At 38.9% G+C, this 17,623-nt stretch overlaps 1 protein-coding gene across 2 annotated transcripts in view; it reads right to left on the reverse strand.

The window, feature by feature from the left end:
* The window catches only part of LOC141791138 (nuclear receptor subfamily 5 group A member 2-like), a 33,862-nt gene extending 30,200 nt beyond the window's left edge, over positions 1–3,662 (reverse strand). Inside the window, exons 1-3 of one of the 2 annotated variants that reach the window (XM_074671391.1) lie at positions 3,448–3,662; positions 1,265–1,383; positions 599–740 (exon numbers count right to left, since the gene is read on the reverse strand). In XM_074671391.1, coding sequence (XP_074527492.1) covers positions 599–740; positions 1,265–1,383; positions 3,448–3,469 — 283 coding nt within the window. In that variant the 5' untranslated portion in view covers positions 3,470–3,662. Of the gene's footprint in view, positions 1–598; positions 741–1,264; positions 1,387–3,447 lie in introns of both variants that reach the window. The other variant, XM_074671390.1, reaches the window with a different exon arrangement.
* Between the last annotated feature and the right edge of the window lie 13,961 nt (positions 3,663–17,623).

The following is a 17,623-nucleotide window of genomic DNA, read 5'->3' on the forward strand; positions in this document are numbered from 1 at the left end:
TTCACAAATAAAGCTCCAATAAACACTCCTGCACTGCGACACTCCTCTACAAGCATTACCCTCACAGAATTAAACCCCAACCTCTTCCCTCCAGGATCCCCAGCTCTCCAGCCAGTACACAACAGACATGTTGGTCAGATCTACTTCCCTTTTTAGGGCTGAGAAGATTCCCCAGAGCCTGTGCTGCTCTCCTCCTTCTCGTAGCCTAAATAAAGCTTTTGATTTAAAACAGGGGAGTCTCCAGGGTTTTATCAGTGAGTGAAGAATGTGTCCTTTTTTCTGCTACGGAAACAGGTGCTTTCCTGCACCGCTGTCTGGGAATTAATCTCATCCCATGTGTAGGAAGCAACATGGAAGCCACCAACCATGTCATGGAAATTTTACATATGATGAACAATGAATTATTTTAAAACTGATTCAAGATAGCACAATATTGTGAAACCTGCACCCCTCTATATGAAACAGCTTCAAACCAAAAGCCTGGAGAATAACTTTATATTCTCTATGATATTATTATTATTATTATTATTATTATTATTATTATTATTATTTTTATTATTATTATTATTATTATTATTATTATTATTATGAGGTGTACCTTCTAGTCTCATCCCGACGCTGAGGCACTTCTGAAAGCGGCAGAAAGGACACCTCTTCCTCTGGGTTTTGTCGATTTTACACTCCTGGTTCTCCGCACATGTGTACCTCTTGTTGTTCTGAACTGTCCTCTTGAAGAACCCCTAAATACAAATAAAAATAAACGGCATGTCAGAAAACGAATGAACCAAAACGAGCAGACTGATTTAATCGAAATTTCCGTGGTACAAACTGACGCTTTTCAAAATAAGATGTTAAAAATTTCCTTATCTCGTACTTAGCCCGAAAAGTGTCTGTTACGTGTGGCAGTATTGATAATTTGCTTAAGGCCTAGGGTTAAAGTAAAATGAGAAAAAAAAATCTTTAAGTTTGTTGTTAAAAATCTCCAAAGAAAAAATAATAATAATTCCAGCAACGAAATTTCGAAAGGCGTTCATTTCATTCCATTTTATTTTGAAATGATTTAACTACCCGTGGTGTGCTGCGTATGAGTTAGCATAAAAAATAATGCTAGCTAAAAGCTGTAACACCTCGTTTAGGTTTTAAGTGTGTGTGTGTGTGTGTGTGTGTGTGTGTGTGTGTGTGTGTGTGTGTGTGTGTGTGTGTGTGTGTGTGTGTGTGTGTGTGTGTGTGTGTGTGTGTGTGTGTGTGTGTGTGAGTGTGTCACCTTGCAGCTCTCGCAGGTAAGCAGACCATAGTGATATCCGGACACTTTGTCTCCGCACACAGGACACAGCTCTTCCAAGTCATCGTCATATGTGTATTCCATTACCTTTATAGTCACACCTGCTGCATACACGCACGTGCACACACACCGACACACGCATGCGCCCCAAAAAAGACATAATGTAAATGAAAAACGTATCCATACACCTGCTATCCGTCAGGAGCAACTTTGAACCACTGAACACCTGAATATGGGTAAAAAATAAATAAATAAATAAATAAATAGATAAATAAAATAAAATAAAATAAAATATACAGAAATCTGTGTGGGGAAAAAACAGTGACACGTGTTTGGTTTCAGACTGCTGAAAGAATATTGTCTTCCGAACATTATTTTTCTTTTTAAATTAAAAAATACGGAAATGTTTATGAGTGCTATTCTGCAGGGTTACTTTTTAACTTAACAAACCAGATAAAGTCCAAAGAGTAGATGACAATAATGCTTTAAAAAGTAGGCTATTTTTCAAAGGTCCAAAGATTACGATGTTCGGAAATGTAGCCTATTTAATCGAATTTTAAAAACTGAAAGGCCGTTAATTGCATATATATCTACAGTGTGTGGGCTATGTGCGCGTAATTCTTATCGAAGGAATACTTCATGTAACGTTTCACCACAATCCTGTTCATCCAAATACATATTAGAGGTCAGAGACGTCATCAAGACGTAATCATCTAAATTTAACAGTTTCCACAGCCTCCGTGGGAGTGATGAGAGATTTCTGAAGGCCTAAAACACTTCCCAGTTTGTGGAGAAAAACAGCGCATTCATCTGCAACAACAGTTGTAATAGTTTACCCAACAGAATTATGACATTAGAAATTTAAAAAAAAAAGGAATTAACCATAAAAATGACAAGGTAATTATAAGCATACAGATGTACATCAAGTTCAAACAATTATTTCCTGTCTTTTGGTTTTCTATTTATTGAAGATATTTGGTTATCCGCACAATAAACAGATTTTTTTTTAATAATCTTTTTTTATTGAAAACTTTTTAGAAATTCATTGTCGATTTTTTATGTCCATCCAAACTAGATATTATTAATTATTAATCAGTGTAATTAGTAAATTAGTACATTGATTAGGATGACGCAGATTAGTAGCTATTTGCGTCAACGTTCAAGAAAAAGTTTCAAATGCTGTTTCATCTGTAGTCCAAAGCCTTTTTAAAGCTGCTAAAAAATAGAAAATATTTTTAAAGGACCCATCACAGGACAAATCCACTTTCTGCGTGGGTATTGTAGGCCTGTGATGCCTTTACGAGCAGGCACACACCTAAAAAGTGTCAGAGAGCCATAAATCAGACTGGAAAGTCTCTGTAGCAACATTCAGCCAGCAGCAGTTTCTAAAAATTAAACCAGGAACGAGATCACGCTCAGCTGCCCCACGGGAGATTATCCTCCGTGAAATTTTACATTTCCGTCACAGCTAACAACACGTCGTATTTTCATAGGCAAAATTAAAATAATACGAGCTGACAAACAGGTGAGGACGTGCGTGGTAAGCGGAAGGTTTCGGTCAGTGGGCCACGCGCGGGTCCCTGATGGATGGGTAAGTGGCGCCGCGCGCGCGAGGAGGAACACAGGTGAGCCTCGTTATCAGACGACAAACGGAATAAATTTACAAACTATTTCTAGATCATTTACATTTTAAAATTTTCTAGTTGATTTTGCTATTTTGAATATTCTTACAAAGATAAAAGATCACAAGGACTTCCAATAATTTTTATCATTTCATCATATTTTCAAATTAATTTTCAGTTTTCAAAATAAGGCCCGTGTCTAAAAAATAATTAAAGATTATTATCATTTCTAATTAAATTTGAATATTTCTCCTTCGTTTTAATTATCAATCCGGACGGCTTTTGCTTTTTTTCCGTTACATGCACCTCAATGCGCTACGACAATCTTTCATATGTTTCAAGACAACTCCGACATGTAATGACTGATCATAAGTCTGAGGATCTTCGTTATAATTTAAAGCTAATTTCTTTGGTCATTGGATCTTTATTTCAACAGTCGCCGTATTTTGTGATTCCCTGACCCGAACATCAGAAGCGCAACTCTCCTTACCGTCCTGGACGTCAAAGCTGTGAAGACAGAGTGAAATTTGCAGACTGACTCACCGTGAGCTTTATCTCCCAACATCTGCTCAGCAGACAGCCGCCGGTCACTGATGATTGTCTGATGATCAAACCTGGATGTGGCTGCAGCCTTGCATGGGCTGCCGAGGAGGACAAAATGAAGAGGGGCGAACAAATCCGGACTCTTGCGGTCTAGGAGAAAGCCGCTCGAAAGGCCAGTCTGGGTCCTACGTGGGTGATGATGACGATGAAGATCTTGGAGTGAAACTCCTTCAATCTGCTCGCTCTTTACTGTGATTCCCTTATCACAAAAGTTAGAGAGCTGCGAGGCCATTGGTGGAGGGGAAGTCACGTGGCATGTGCTCGCTGCCTCCTCCGGGAAAGAGAAGCTCGGACAGGAAAGAAGAGAGCGGTGCTGATGGAGGAGACGCACAGAAAATTGTCCGGCAGAGTTCAGGGAAAGACAAATTTTATCTTTTCAGTTTATTTTTAACTTCAGAATATTTAAATCTGATCACAACCTGTTATTTTTTTTAAATAATCACAGTGATGCCGCGTTTAAGAGTAAAGTTCTGCCAAATGAAGACCGTTTGGAGCAAAATAATGCAGTATAGAGCCAGAATAATACAGTTTAAAGAGGAATTATTATTATTATTATTATTAATAATGATAATAATAATAATAATAATAATAATAATAATAATAATAATAATAATAATAATAATAATTTATTTTATTTTATTTTATTTTATTTTATTTTATTTTATTTTATTTTATTTTAATAGGGGACACCAGGGTTGGTTGTGACAGAAAAGGAGTGGACTCTCAGAGGATGATCAATCTGTGGGAAACTGACACAGATTAAAGTGCCACCGAAACAAAATAAGTCATCAAGATAAAAGAAAATATAGAAAATTTCCCTTGAGACTTCATTCACATGTATGTTATTCTGTTTCCTCCCAGATAGCGTCTGTTTTTTGCGGTGGTCCTGTGACCACCTCATTCAGCGATCGTTGCCATACTCTTTTCATTCAGAAGAACAGCATCAAACTCAAAATGCAGAATATATTAGGAAATGGAATAAATGGAATGACTACAACACCTCCCAGAAGCCATTAACACTCTGTTGAAGAAGGAGACATTCAAAGCTGCTTAGAAAATAATTAAAAAGCTAATATCACCTGTTTGTACACAAGTATACACACACAGCTTGTTCAAGGGTATTTGTAAGTACATGCCGAGGCCTTTGTGTTTATTTCTGTGTTTATAGTGCTCTGTCCTTTATGAAAAACAATGTAATTTAAGTGTTAATGTTATTTAAAAGCACAGTATTTCTGATGGCAGAATGCACTGCACACACAGAAGCTGACATCTCTCAAACTCAATTCCAATCATAGGCATATATGATAATAATATCAATAAAATGACTAAAACAGATAATAAGAATTTAAATGATAATGCTTTTCATTATAACCTCATGGGAAAATATATTTTTAATACATTTACTCGTCTTTTGTGCTGGGAAGTGGTTCAACTCTTGGCCTTATTGTTTATTTTGGGCCTTACATGAATCTTCCAGATGGGGACAAACAGCAGATCTTGTAAAACAGCTGACATTAAGCTGATGGAACAGCGCCCTCTAGTTTTGCCATGATCAGAACCATGATCAACAATTTTTTCTGGTATATTGTATCTTAATTTTGTTAACACTTTAGCCCTTACTGCTATAGTTGGTCTTTTAGTGGTACTGTTCATGTTACAGCTGCCTGGTTTATTTTTACTCTCCTTATAGAAACAATGGTCCATGTCAAATTATAGACACATGAATGCCCCACATGTGAAGAAGTCCCAGCAGCTCCAGGGTGTACCTCAGCAGAATTAAACACACTGGCATTAATACTACTTGATAGTGACAGGACGTTTTGCTTGGTAAGCGCTGTGGAGCGTCAAACCGTCCATTGTTTGCTGAAACAGGAAGCAGTGGGAGGCAGCTGAGGGTCGATGTGTGGAAGCAGAACCAGAGACTGCTTCACCGCTGTAAAGACAGAAACATCAGCACTCAGCTACGATCACTACGTTTACACCGTCAGCTAACGAGCAGTCTCTCTGTGCCCACAGACTCATCTTAAATATTCTCTCTCCCTTCCCTTCATGTTCGTTAACCTCGCATACTTCACAGATAAAAACCCAAAAATGTACAACAATTACATTTTTCCTGCAAAGGAAAGCTGATAATGAAGATCCTCTCAAATGCTGTAATCATATTGTGCACATACAAACCTTCACTGTCATTGACCTTTAACTGTACCGTAAAAAAATATCTCCATCAGAATCTGCATGTTTGAAAAACCTGTATCTAATTTACTGTATGTGCTTAAACCCCTCGGACAGGCACGTCCTAAGTTTTCCTTAACAATGTATTAATTATGTCACTGAAATGAACCATGCTCTAATGATGTGAACATTTACATTTTCTGTCAAGGTCCTAAACCAAACCAGAGTCCATCCAGTGTCGTCTCACTTAACTCCAGCTGGACTGTGCATAGGCTGCTGGTATGAAGCTAAAGCTTGGTAAATTCTGCAAACTCTTCCAGTTGCCTTCTTTAAATGAATGGATGTGAAAATGTGAGAGTTCAAAAACACATCAGAGGACACAAACGTTATGAAATGGAGCAGAAAATACAAAAGCCTGTGCATTAACATGGCATAATGAAGGATCAGAAATATTTGGATGCAAAAATGTTGTTTGCGGGTTAAAATAGTCAGAATCTGAAAAAAATAATTCTAAAAAAATCCAGATCCCGATCACACCATAAAAACATCCTGACATATTTTCTCCATATCGCCCCCTAATGGAGAACATGATCCTTGGTCAGAAGCAGAGTTTGCTGATGTTTACGCAGCACATAACACTGCAGAAAACTGAATACTGATCAACTGGGATCAAGAGACACCTAAGGGGGGTGTGAGCTTTGGTTTCATCAGTCTGTGATGATGGATCAAGGAGGTTTGAGCACACTGACAGACTGATTTTTACAGAAGCCATGAAAAGAATTACTGAACAAACAGCGCATTCGGGGTTAATAAATGTGTCAGTACGAGCTGCTGGCCTTTAGTCCTTTTTCATAAAATCACATGTGGCCCTCTTTGAAAAAAGTTTGGACACCCTCACCTTAGGTGACATGTCTTGTAGAGCAGAGAGAGTAAATACAGCAAAAAGTACTCAATAAGTCCTCATTTAAACCAAAACCCTGTTACGCACAGATACTGCTTTTAATGGTGGGATGTATGGTGGGCTGCAGATGCATCCTGAGTGAAGACAGCTCTCTCCATCTTTCTCTTAATCACTGATTCATTTTAAAATACGTAGTAGGAGTATTAGTTTTCTATTTTAGATTTATTATTTTTCTGGCAAAACTGTTACTTATCCAACCTCCTCTATTCTCTCCTTTCTTTCTTGACAATAACCTTGTTATTTGCCAAAAACACAAAAAGTCAAAATGTTCTCTAACATCAGCTTTTAATCATCACTGTTGGCATGTTTCCTCCCTCCTTAAATAGTCTCTGTTAGCATTGTGGTCTTTTATCACTATTGTTTGTTTTTTTTAATTTATGTCTTTCTACTATTATGTGGAACTATTTCAGTTTTTTATTTATTTTTTATTACATTTTATTGTATTTTATTGTCTCAAGAAAGTATCAACACTGATAAATGAAAATTAAGAAGATCACAGGACTGTTTTTTTTATGTCTCATCAAAGGCACTTCCTCTAAAATGATTCAGTCTTGATGAGTGCTTGGTTAGGAGGTCCAGACAATGAAATTTAAAGCTGGTCTAATAGATTTTATATTTTCAACACCCCCTGCTGGTGACTCTGAGTGGAGAGACAAATGTGCCAACATTACCACACAGGATTCTGAAAGGGCAACAGATATCAAAAATATGCATCTGTATATATAAATCTGTATTATTATTATTATTATTATTATTATTATTATTATTATTATTATTATTATTACATGCAGTTTATTTTTTATTAATTAATTAATTTATATTTTTCTATTTATTTTTATTCAGTTTTTATCATATATGATTTAACCTCACCCTAACTTTTTTTATTTAATTTTTTTTTTTCAAATGCTAGTTGTTTTAATTTGAATGCTTGGTTAGGGATCATGTTGGTACGTGACGTGTTTCTAAAAGTTGGGTTACATTAAAGTTTGATGTTTCGAAAGCAGATGTGTTTTAAAGAAATGATGAACTGATACTTTAAGAGTTGCACAACAAGTACTGAGTTCCCAACAGTGGGGGAAAAAAATAAACAAACATCCATTGGAGTCTATCTTCTCAAATCATAAACCTGGAAATCTTAAAAAACTGAACTCAGGATGAAAAAAAAATAGAGAAAAGGAGAGTTTTGCTCTTCTACTAGATGGGACAGGTGTGTAGGAGCGGAAGAACAAAGTTAGCGAAAAGGTTTTGTACCAGCTGTTCATTTTCTGCCGATGAAAGTCATTCATACTCCGTCGAATTTGACTCCTTCAGTGTTTGCAGAACAGGACCAGTTTTCCCCACGTTAAGAAGGAGATATGTTGAAGAAGACTAACTAAATCTTCTGGCTGTTCGATGCACATATTAGTAAAGTGGTTGAACTCCTGCCCTGTCCCTGACAGAGTTCCTCCTCGCTCAGCGTTTCTCTGTCGTCCGACTGTTTGCTCAGCAGAAGGCACATGCAGGGAGACACTTTCTATCTGTCATTCTGCTTCACCCCTGACCTCACTGCAAGGTCCTCTATTAGCCTATATCTGGTCATCCTGCCATGAGGGAGCACAGGCCACAAACCAGGAGGCCCCGAGCCAGCCGGGCCCTCTGTCAGCGGGGCCGGGTCAGAGAGAAATATGGCCTATCTTCTGTTTGTCTCTGGCACGGTTTTGTTTTGCAAGTGTGCTGTGGCTACAGGTCAGCCGAGCCCCAGCATCAGACAAGCTCTGTCTCTGTCTCCCAGATATATTTGTATAATAAATAAAGGGGACGGGCTCAGGCTCTGCCAGTGTTTTGACTTCATTTATATTTGGTTCATTTTGTGCCCCCACACTGACAACTGTTTTTCTGCTGCAGGGGCAGGATCTCTGTGGATAAAAGGAGATAGCGCTGCAATCAATCTGGGTGAAACCTCCATCCTGATGACTCTTAACGTCTCACTGAACAGATAATTTATGAGATTTCAGATTCAGAGCTGCTGTTCCCTTTTAGACCAGCTGAGAAGAGTCTTTTACGAGTGTTTTGCTGGTCATAATGATCAGCTGAACCACCAAAACAGAGAGTTAACTAAAATACAAACTCAAAAACAAGATTATCTAACAACTTCCAGCATTAACTACAACTGTCACTATTCTATCAATTTAAGAAAAGCAGTTGCTCTAAAGAGCTGATGCAGAAATGTGAGTTTCTTAGCATCTTTTTCTCATGTTTTTGTTGCAGTGAGTATGAGAGGTGTCCTCAGCGTCTGGATATGAAAGCAAATCTAGAAGTGCATTCCAGAAATTACCAGCAATATCCTTTCCTTTTCAGTGACAGGATGTCGATTAAAGCACATGTTTCAAAGATCAAAGAGGTAAAGTGAATTTGTCCATCATTACATTGTCCACTGACTGATAACTTCAAATTCACCAGCCTCCCAGACTCTTAAAAATCCACCTTCTGGGCTTGATGTGGTCCTCTTCGACTCCTAAAAACTGACAGCACAATGACCATGACATCAAAACTTCCAGCTGAACATTCTCTGCCCATGCTACATGGATTATTCTGGCTCTTGTTGGGTGTTGTTTGGTGGATTGGATGATTAAAGTGAAATGGAGAAACAGGGCACAATGGGCTAGGCCATCCCATCCTCTCCACTTCCACTTTGTCACGCCGTCCTATTAAATAGGTTTCTATTCAATTTGATGTGTCAACTAAAGGCCCATTTCTCCTCCCTTTACATATGAAAATGTATCCATCCTTTATAAACATTGTTATTGTCACTGCTCATGAACTTCCATGCGTCCTTTTGCTGTTGACCAATACATCCACTAGGGGTTGGGGGAACAGAGTGTGGAGGAGGTATTGCGACAGGCGTCCGGCAGCAGACCTTTACTCTCAGTGGATTGAGGCCCTGTTTACACAACAATGTTTCATCTGAAAATGCTAAAACACAGTGAAAAAAATCTGCGTTTACACAGAAACACTAAGGGACTAAAAAAAAAGTGTAGTAAGCATGCCAGGCCTGTAGGTGGTGCTACAACTGTCTTGTCCAGAAGCTGCTTTTGGTAGATCGCCACCGAAGTAGAGTTGAGCCAATCATTGGGTGTATTGGGGAATGCTAAGAGCAGAAGTGGAGCAACAGATGCTCATCTTGTGTGAAGACGGCCAGCAGATTTAGCAGATTCCGCAGTACAAGCACAACGCGGTAGTTTGCGACGATCGTAACAACGGCACTGTTGGACTGCTGTATGCGCTCGCACTAAGCAGAGTGTGACGTCAGCGTTCCCACTGAAAGCGCCGGCTTACTGTTTACACAGCAACGGTGTTGGCAAAGTTTCAGAAAAATCCCACTTTGGAGGCCGTTTTTAAAAGTTTGCATTTTCGGTCGGCTAAAACACTGTTTCCCTGTAAACGCAAGGCTAAAACGCAACAAAACTTTTGCGTCTTGCCCTAAAACGGTTGTTGTGTAAATGACCCATCAGACTCCACTCTTTGATCTCCTCTGCCGTCAGGAGGAAGTGACATCAGGACATGAAGTTAAACAATGGCATTCTATTAAGTTTATGAGTTTACCATTAAATAAATATGAAATTGGTCAGTGGATCTGGATATCTCCTGACCTAAATGAATAGAAAATAAGTAAAAATCACACGTCACCTGATGTCCATTGTTTTGTTGTATGGTATTGACTGAAGTACACCATCTAGTGTCTTAAAGTGGATATAACAATGCTTTGAGCCATAGCCATGCGTTTGCACATAACTTTTTGATACCCTTCCTGGTGGAAAACATTTACTTGTTAGTATTTTGACATTTTGAGTTTTCAGTATTGTTCACAGAGACTAACTGTGAAATGTTTCTGTAATGAAAGCTGAAATTCTCGTTTAAAACCAAAGCTATATCAATGTAGGCCAACCGCTAGCACTGAGATGCAATTTGCCATATATGTTACCATTGAGCTAGTGCTATTTTTACTATATGGCTGTTGGATGTATTGAAAAGAAATCTCCTGTGAGACGAGAAACTGTTATCGAATGCTATGCTTAAAATGCTGGGTCATAAAAATTAATGTAAGGTGCACTGCAATGCAAAAAATAGGAATCATCAAGCATAAGGGCAAATGATGTGGATGGATCAAACCATTTGTATCGGAATCAGAAAGAGAATCACTTCATTAATCCTCGGGGTGGAAATTTGGCGTAATCAATGCTTAATGGGAACCAGTTTTTGAAATCCATCCCCAATGAATATAGAATAGAATAGAATAGAATAGAATAGAATAGAATAGAATAGAATAGAATAGAATAGAATAGAAAATACTTTATTTATCCCCGAGGGGAAATTCAGTAGTCACCGCAGCATTTAAGAAAACAAAAGTAAGAAAGAGTATAGGAAGTGCAAAAATATATGGATAAATATATATATATATACACACACACACACGCACATAAGAAAAAGTGTCAAAACCAGGTTATGTCTGTCTTGACTACGACAACAAACAAGACAAAATTATTGAAAATTAGTGGCTGAGTTCATCTGTGCAAAATGATCCGCAAACATTTTTGCTTATTATGGAAAAAGATTTGATCTAAAAAGAATCATCAAACCTTAATCTTTAAATGAAACAGCGGCATAAGTCCCTGATGACATGCAGACTTCACCCTCCATCTGTTACAGCTGCTCTGTTCTGCTGCTTCACAAAGGTTTGGCTCCAAACGTCCTCGTCTGTGGCACAGAGACGTTAAACTGGACCTTCAAGCCCACACAAACCTGTTCCATGACGAGAGTTTTAATTCTGATTTCTGACTCTGTGAACTGATCCAGAAAACCTGTGTGTGTGTGTGTGTGTGTGTGTGTGTGTGTGTGTGTGTGTGTGTGTGTGTGTGTGTGTGTGTGTGTGTGTGTGTGTGCGCATTATTTTGTTTTGAAGGTTTAGTATGAATTTACTCTGACAATAAGGGCATTGTACTTCCTTTGCTTCGAGTGTTCTTGTGATCTTGAGAGTACTTCAGAGCAAAGCGAGTCCAAAACTGATTGTGGTCCTGAAAGCACTCTGAGCCTCATATTTCTGAGTGTTTTGGTGAAACATCAGTCTGATATCTTCTCTTTAAAACTCAACGTTTACCTTGTTTATAGCTGACCTGCTCTGCCAGGCTGTACATCCTCACCTTCTGTGTGGAGGTCCTTTATTTCTTACATTACGTCTGAACACAGTCACTCTAAATTAACTGATGTTATCCTGAAGCTTTTAAGATGTGACATTAAAAAACTCAATCACATCTGTTATTTCTTGAAATAAAGTGCTGTGGATGACTCCCTCAGAAATCTTTTTCTAGTAACATTTTATACAATCTCTACAGATCAGTTTCTCTATAGATTCTTTCATTATGCACATACTCTTTTCTCCCTTTCATAGACTTTTTAACAAAAAAAACGTTGCTAAAAATGTCAAGTCAGGATTTTAATTATTTATTCATTAATTTTTTTTTTTTTTATCTAAGGAAAAAAAAAAGTTTGTGCACATGTCCATTGCGCTGTCTCAGGATGTCTGCGCCATCGGAGAGATGGGATGTGACTCTTCAAGCAGTGATCCTTTCTGGACTGTCTGTCTATTGTTTTGAAGCTTCAAGTTTGGCTTTTGCAAATGCTATTTTGATTTTATGCACTTTATTTATTTATTGTCATCATGTACATTTACTGACAGGGTGGAGGGGATGGAGGATGGAGAGGACCGCATTGTTTGTAAAAGATAAGTTTGTGACTTTGTGTGAATTTGTAAATTTGGGGGGGGGGAACGTCTGTGATTTGTGTGTTTTATCACTTGGACAGGTGATGAGGAAGTGGATCACAGTTTCTACCTGTCCTGTGTTACAGAGCCCACAGACTCTCTGAGAGCTCTAACCACTCATTTATAAATTAACCAGTTTCAACAGCCAGTTTATGATCAGAGCGTCTGTATTTAATGAGGCCTATTTAAGAGATTTCCAATTACTGTTAAATAACCAGACAATTTAAAATCTCTCTTTGATAAGTTGTAACTCTGACTCTAGCAGAGAAAGTGTGGCCACGTCTCCCTGTAGTTAATCTGAGTTTCTCTAAGTCAGTTCAGTGGAACTGAGTTTGTGCAGAGTGAAGTTGTTTTGAGGTCATTTTGAGAACTCACTGACGTCCAGTGATCCCTGGTTAATGCAGGTGATGTTCAGTGTGTCATCTCAAGGTCTCAAGGTTTGTGTAATTCACCCAATCCCAGTGGTGTGTCCATTGCAGTGGCAGCAAGAGCAGGGACACGCCATTGTAGTATGGGATATATAAAAAAAAAAAAAAAGACTTTTTAATTTCTGGCATTAGTCAAACTGATATTGAGGTGTTACGTTGACAACTTTTCAGTTCAACATGGGGGTGACTTCCCGGGGTGGCCCACCCTTCAACCTCAGACCTGTCTGTGCTAAAACCAGGGACCTGGAGCCTTAAGCTCAGTAGGAAAATATGTCCTGTGGTAATAAATAAGCTGGATGTACAGTGGAGGTTCTTTTTAGTTTCTATAAAATCAGATATTTGTTACTGAAGGACACTGATGCCTGTGAGAAAGAGCCCAGGTAAAAAAAACAGCCCCACGCTGGCTTCACCTTTCACACCCTGAGACAGTATCTGTGTCTTATACACAGTCTGTGTTTTAAAGACGTCCTTGTACATCCTCAAATCCTGACCAGAGTATGATTAATGTTAATTAACCTCCATGTTTATTTCAGATTGACATTAACACTCTTACAGATGAATCCCCAAACAACAGTGAGAACATTACCAAATATCACTGATCCCTGCGCTGGCCTCAGAAATAAAAAGATGTTCAGTTTGTCATGGCGGTGACCCACAGGCACAACCTTTCTACTCAGCTAATTGGTTCATCCATACAGCAGAGGAGGACTGTGTAAGTAGGTGAGACCGTGAGGGTCTCCATATCGCACAATGAGAAAGGAAGAATAGCTAAATTTTGTGCTAAACAGCCTGCATTCAGTGTTTGTCTTTCTGTCCTTGACCAAACCAGGGTGCAACCACAACAAACCACTTAGAAAAGGGAAATTAAAGAGAACAATTACAATAGCAGTGAGGAAAGCAGACATGGCAGGGGTTTTCCTCAGAGTCATCCTACAAGGACAGAACAAAAAACCTCATCTATCTTTGTGTGCTTCAACAAACAGCTTCTGAAAATCTGCTCAAGAAAAATGAGCTCAGAGGGTCAGTTGACCTGTGTGTGCCCTGCCCTGATTGGTGGATTGATTCAGGAGGGTGATAAATAATCGCTGTCATCTTCTTTGATGGACTCATGCCCTCTGCTGGTACGCTTTAACCACTGACACTGACATCGTCACACAATATATAGATCACAAGCTTTTAGAAATACGGGCAATAACAGAGCTTCAACTCCTGCAGAACACACAAGGCCGCTAAACAAACATGCAGATAATGTTAAAATGGTCAGGAGAAACCAAAGGAGGACTGTGGAAAGTCAGAAAAACTTTGGAGAGGAAATAAACAACCGCTTTTCTTTTCAGACGGAAGTTTCAGAGGTTTAAAGAACAACCTCTGTCATACACACAGAAACATATTTACACGCAGTCCGTGTAACTGCAAGGTCAGTTCACAAACATACTTACAAATTTATCAGAACAGTTCTTGAATTATCCTCACAATGACTTAGGAACTACCAACTTCCAGAAAGTTTCTAAGTCTATTCACAGTCTGCTTCTGGTTCAAAGAGTTCACTATGATGTGTCCGGATTGCCGGACGGCTGTTTTGATCAGGTTCAGGCAAGGGGGTCAGCTTCATCAGATCTTTGTTTCTCTGAGCAGTTACTGACCTGAAGGATTTGTTGTGATTTCTACATTAGTTCACCTGACCTCTGAACCAGAGATGTCAGCCAATCAGCAACAGGCACAGTGCTGATGGACAACTTGGATCCTTCTTGCTCCCTAAAATAATAGCTATAAAACAAAAATGCTCAAGAGCAACTCTAACCCCAGAGTAGCTAAGCTCACTGCAGGTTGACTTGAAGCTCTTATCTAAAGAGGCCCTAGGGATGGGTATCCTTCACATTTGAAGCCTTTCAGTACTGATGCCCAGTACCTTGCAATCAGTACCTGGTACCCAACAGTACCAGTTTAGGTACTTTTGTGTGTGATGATTTGGTAATAAATGTAAGGTTTTTTAATAATAAAATCCCAAAGATATTCAGTTTAACACATTTATTTCTCAGTGTAGGTTCATGTCCAGTTGGAAAATCACCAACTCTCCCACTCCCTCACAGTCACAAGGATGCAATTAAGTACTGAAACATGGTACAGTTAAGCCGCGTTTCCACCAAGCAGATCGGTTCGGTTCGTCTCGGTTCGGTTCGTCTCGGTACGGCGCATTTTGTGACTGACAGATCCCCAAATAACCAAGACGAGCCGGCATACTTTTTTGGGACCCTTCCATGGGGGTGCCAGACTGAACCGATCTGCTCTCAGAAGGTGGAGCTACAAAACTGCAGACTGTTGATTGGTCAAAAGAATCATAACAGTCGGTACCTATAAAAGTACCAAATTTAGTACCCATCCTTACTGGGACCAGTTTGATTATTCTGTCTCAACCTCTTTTGGAAAATCCCTTTTGTAGTCCAGTGTTGTTATTGGCTCTGGTGTCTGCTGCTCTAATTTTCCTCCTTTCCTCTTACTCTAAAAAAGTAATTGTTAGATCAACACTCAGGATTTGGAATCAGTTTTTGAAGTCGCTTTGGTTTGAAGTCCTTTTCTTTCTCAGCTCCAGTCACAGCCAAACCTGACTTTTCCTCCTTCCCTGATGGATATAATTTTTCTTGTCTGGTCCACTCTCAGTATTACATCATTTTAAATGTATATTTGTATACATACATTTATATATGTTCAGTGGTAACATTTGAACAATAATATAAAAAATAAACACATTCTAAATTTATTGTATTTTTATGTATTTTTTCTACAGCATATGTTCTCATCTTTTCACTGCACCTCTCCTCTTTAGAAATATTAACATTAAATGGGAGGAGGACTTGGGCGAGGAGATGACTGATGACCTGTAGGAGGTAAGTGCATTGAGTCCATTTCTCTTCATTTTGTGCTGGACACAGACTAATTCAACGCGAAAATTTCCATTGTATGCATTTCACTAAAGCAAAAGATCTGTGGAAATACTGATTCTTCCTGTGACAGGTGCCATTATCCCCAGCATCATACAGTCTCATGTTGTGGTCATGCCCTTCTCTGCTTCAACCAAACCATTTCAAGGGGCTCTTCTTAAATGTGTTTAAAGGGGACATATCATGCTTGTTTCTCCTTTTCACTATGCCAGACTAGGATGCCTGTAAAGCATTTCTGCCCTCAGTACAAGTCATTTAGTTCCTTCATTGCCCCACAATAGCGTTCTCAATATCCTCATTTTAGGCCATTCTGAAGATCTTGTTGAAACGCTCCGTTTGGAGAATGACCTCCAGTAACCTCGCAACGTCACAGCCCTTTGTGCTCTGATTGGTCAGTTCTATCAGAAGGGCGGAGGGGGTAGAGCCCCCATGGCAGTATTTACAAAATCGCCACATGAATGAATGAATGAATGGAGCAGACCGAGCGAGTTTGCTGTTTGCCAAAACTTCACTGTAAGGCATTGATAGCACTAATGAAATGGCAGAGTGTAGGATACGTCCTTTTGTATTGGACTCTGAGTCAGACCCGGACGGTTCTGCAGCTCAGGAGGAAGAAAATCCACCTGGACACAGATCATCTCAGGATGCTTCAGTGTGGTGAGTCAAACCGGTACTGTAACATGTATAGTTTATACGTTTATACTCGGCTCTTGGTGGGTGTATCCCTCGGTGGCGGTTGTGTGACTAACTGACATCACAGAGGAGGAGCTGCTTTATCAGATTACTCCAATAAAAAGAAAGGATCCTCGTGTCGTCACGACGGTCGAAATCTCTCGGCTAAATGTCAATGACCTATTTTCAGAGGCATCAAATCTCGTTCTAGGATATCAGAAAAAATACAATATCTCATTTCTTGAAAATTCAGGGGGTGAAAGGTCTTGTTTTCAAATTTATTATATTATATGTAAGTATTAAATCAGGGATCAGCATGATATGTCCCCTTTAAGGGTCTTCACTGACTAGATGACTCATATTGTGTGTGATTACCTCAAAGGTAATGTTTTTGTTTATTTGATCTTTTATATTTCATTTTTTTCTCTTGCCAAAAGCAGTGGAAGTGGTATGTGTACACCCCTCTCTTATGTGTATATCTCACTATATTCATGTTTGTGTGTGCAGGTTACTCAACAGTCCTTCTGCATAATGTGCTACAGCTACTTCAAATACATACTGAGTGTACTTCTTTTTGTACCTCGCTGAACGCTGAGCTTACATTGCGTTATGTTCTAGATGCTTTATTTCTTTGTTTTTATTACTTAAAACTACTCTCACTTTACTAAAGAACCTGTCAAACATATATCTGTACGTTTCAGTAGTCAATAGTCAAAAATAGTCCCCCCACTAAAAAAAGACGTAATCATGGACACCCACACAGTCACCAAACAAAACTGTATTTCTTACAACCAACAATCCAAACACCTTTTGCCAAACTTACCAGAGTCCTGCCAGCTAAGACATCTGTCTTATGTCTCTAGTTTTTAGCAGCTCGCTGAGCTCAAGGCCTCACTGAACTGAAGAGCATGTAATACTCTGAGGTGCCAGTGTGCCCCCTTCTCAGGGTCAGTGCTTAAAATAAAAAAGGAAAAATGAATAAATAAATAAATAAAAGTCAACAATTAATATCAAACAGCAGGCTACCAAACTAAAACAACAACAGCCCTGAGTGGTGATTATAAATAAATAAATAAATAAATAAATAAATAAATAAATAAATACAATCATTTTGTCATCAGCAACATGAACCCATCTGCTAAATAGG

This window comes from Halichoeres trimaculatus, unplaced genomic scaffold (assembly GCF_033239565.1).
Source record: "Halichoeres trimaculatus isolate MK-OKI-2021-1 unplaced genomic scaffold, fHalTri1.1 fHalTri1_scaffold_5, whole genome shotgun sequence".
NCBI lineage: Eukaryota > Metazoa > Chordata > Actinopteri > Labriformes > Labridae > Halichoeres > Halichoeres trimaculatus.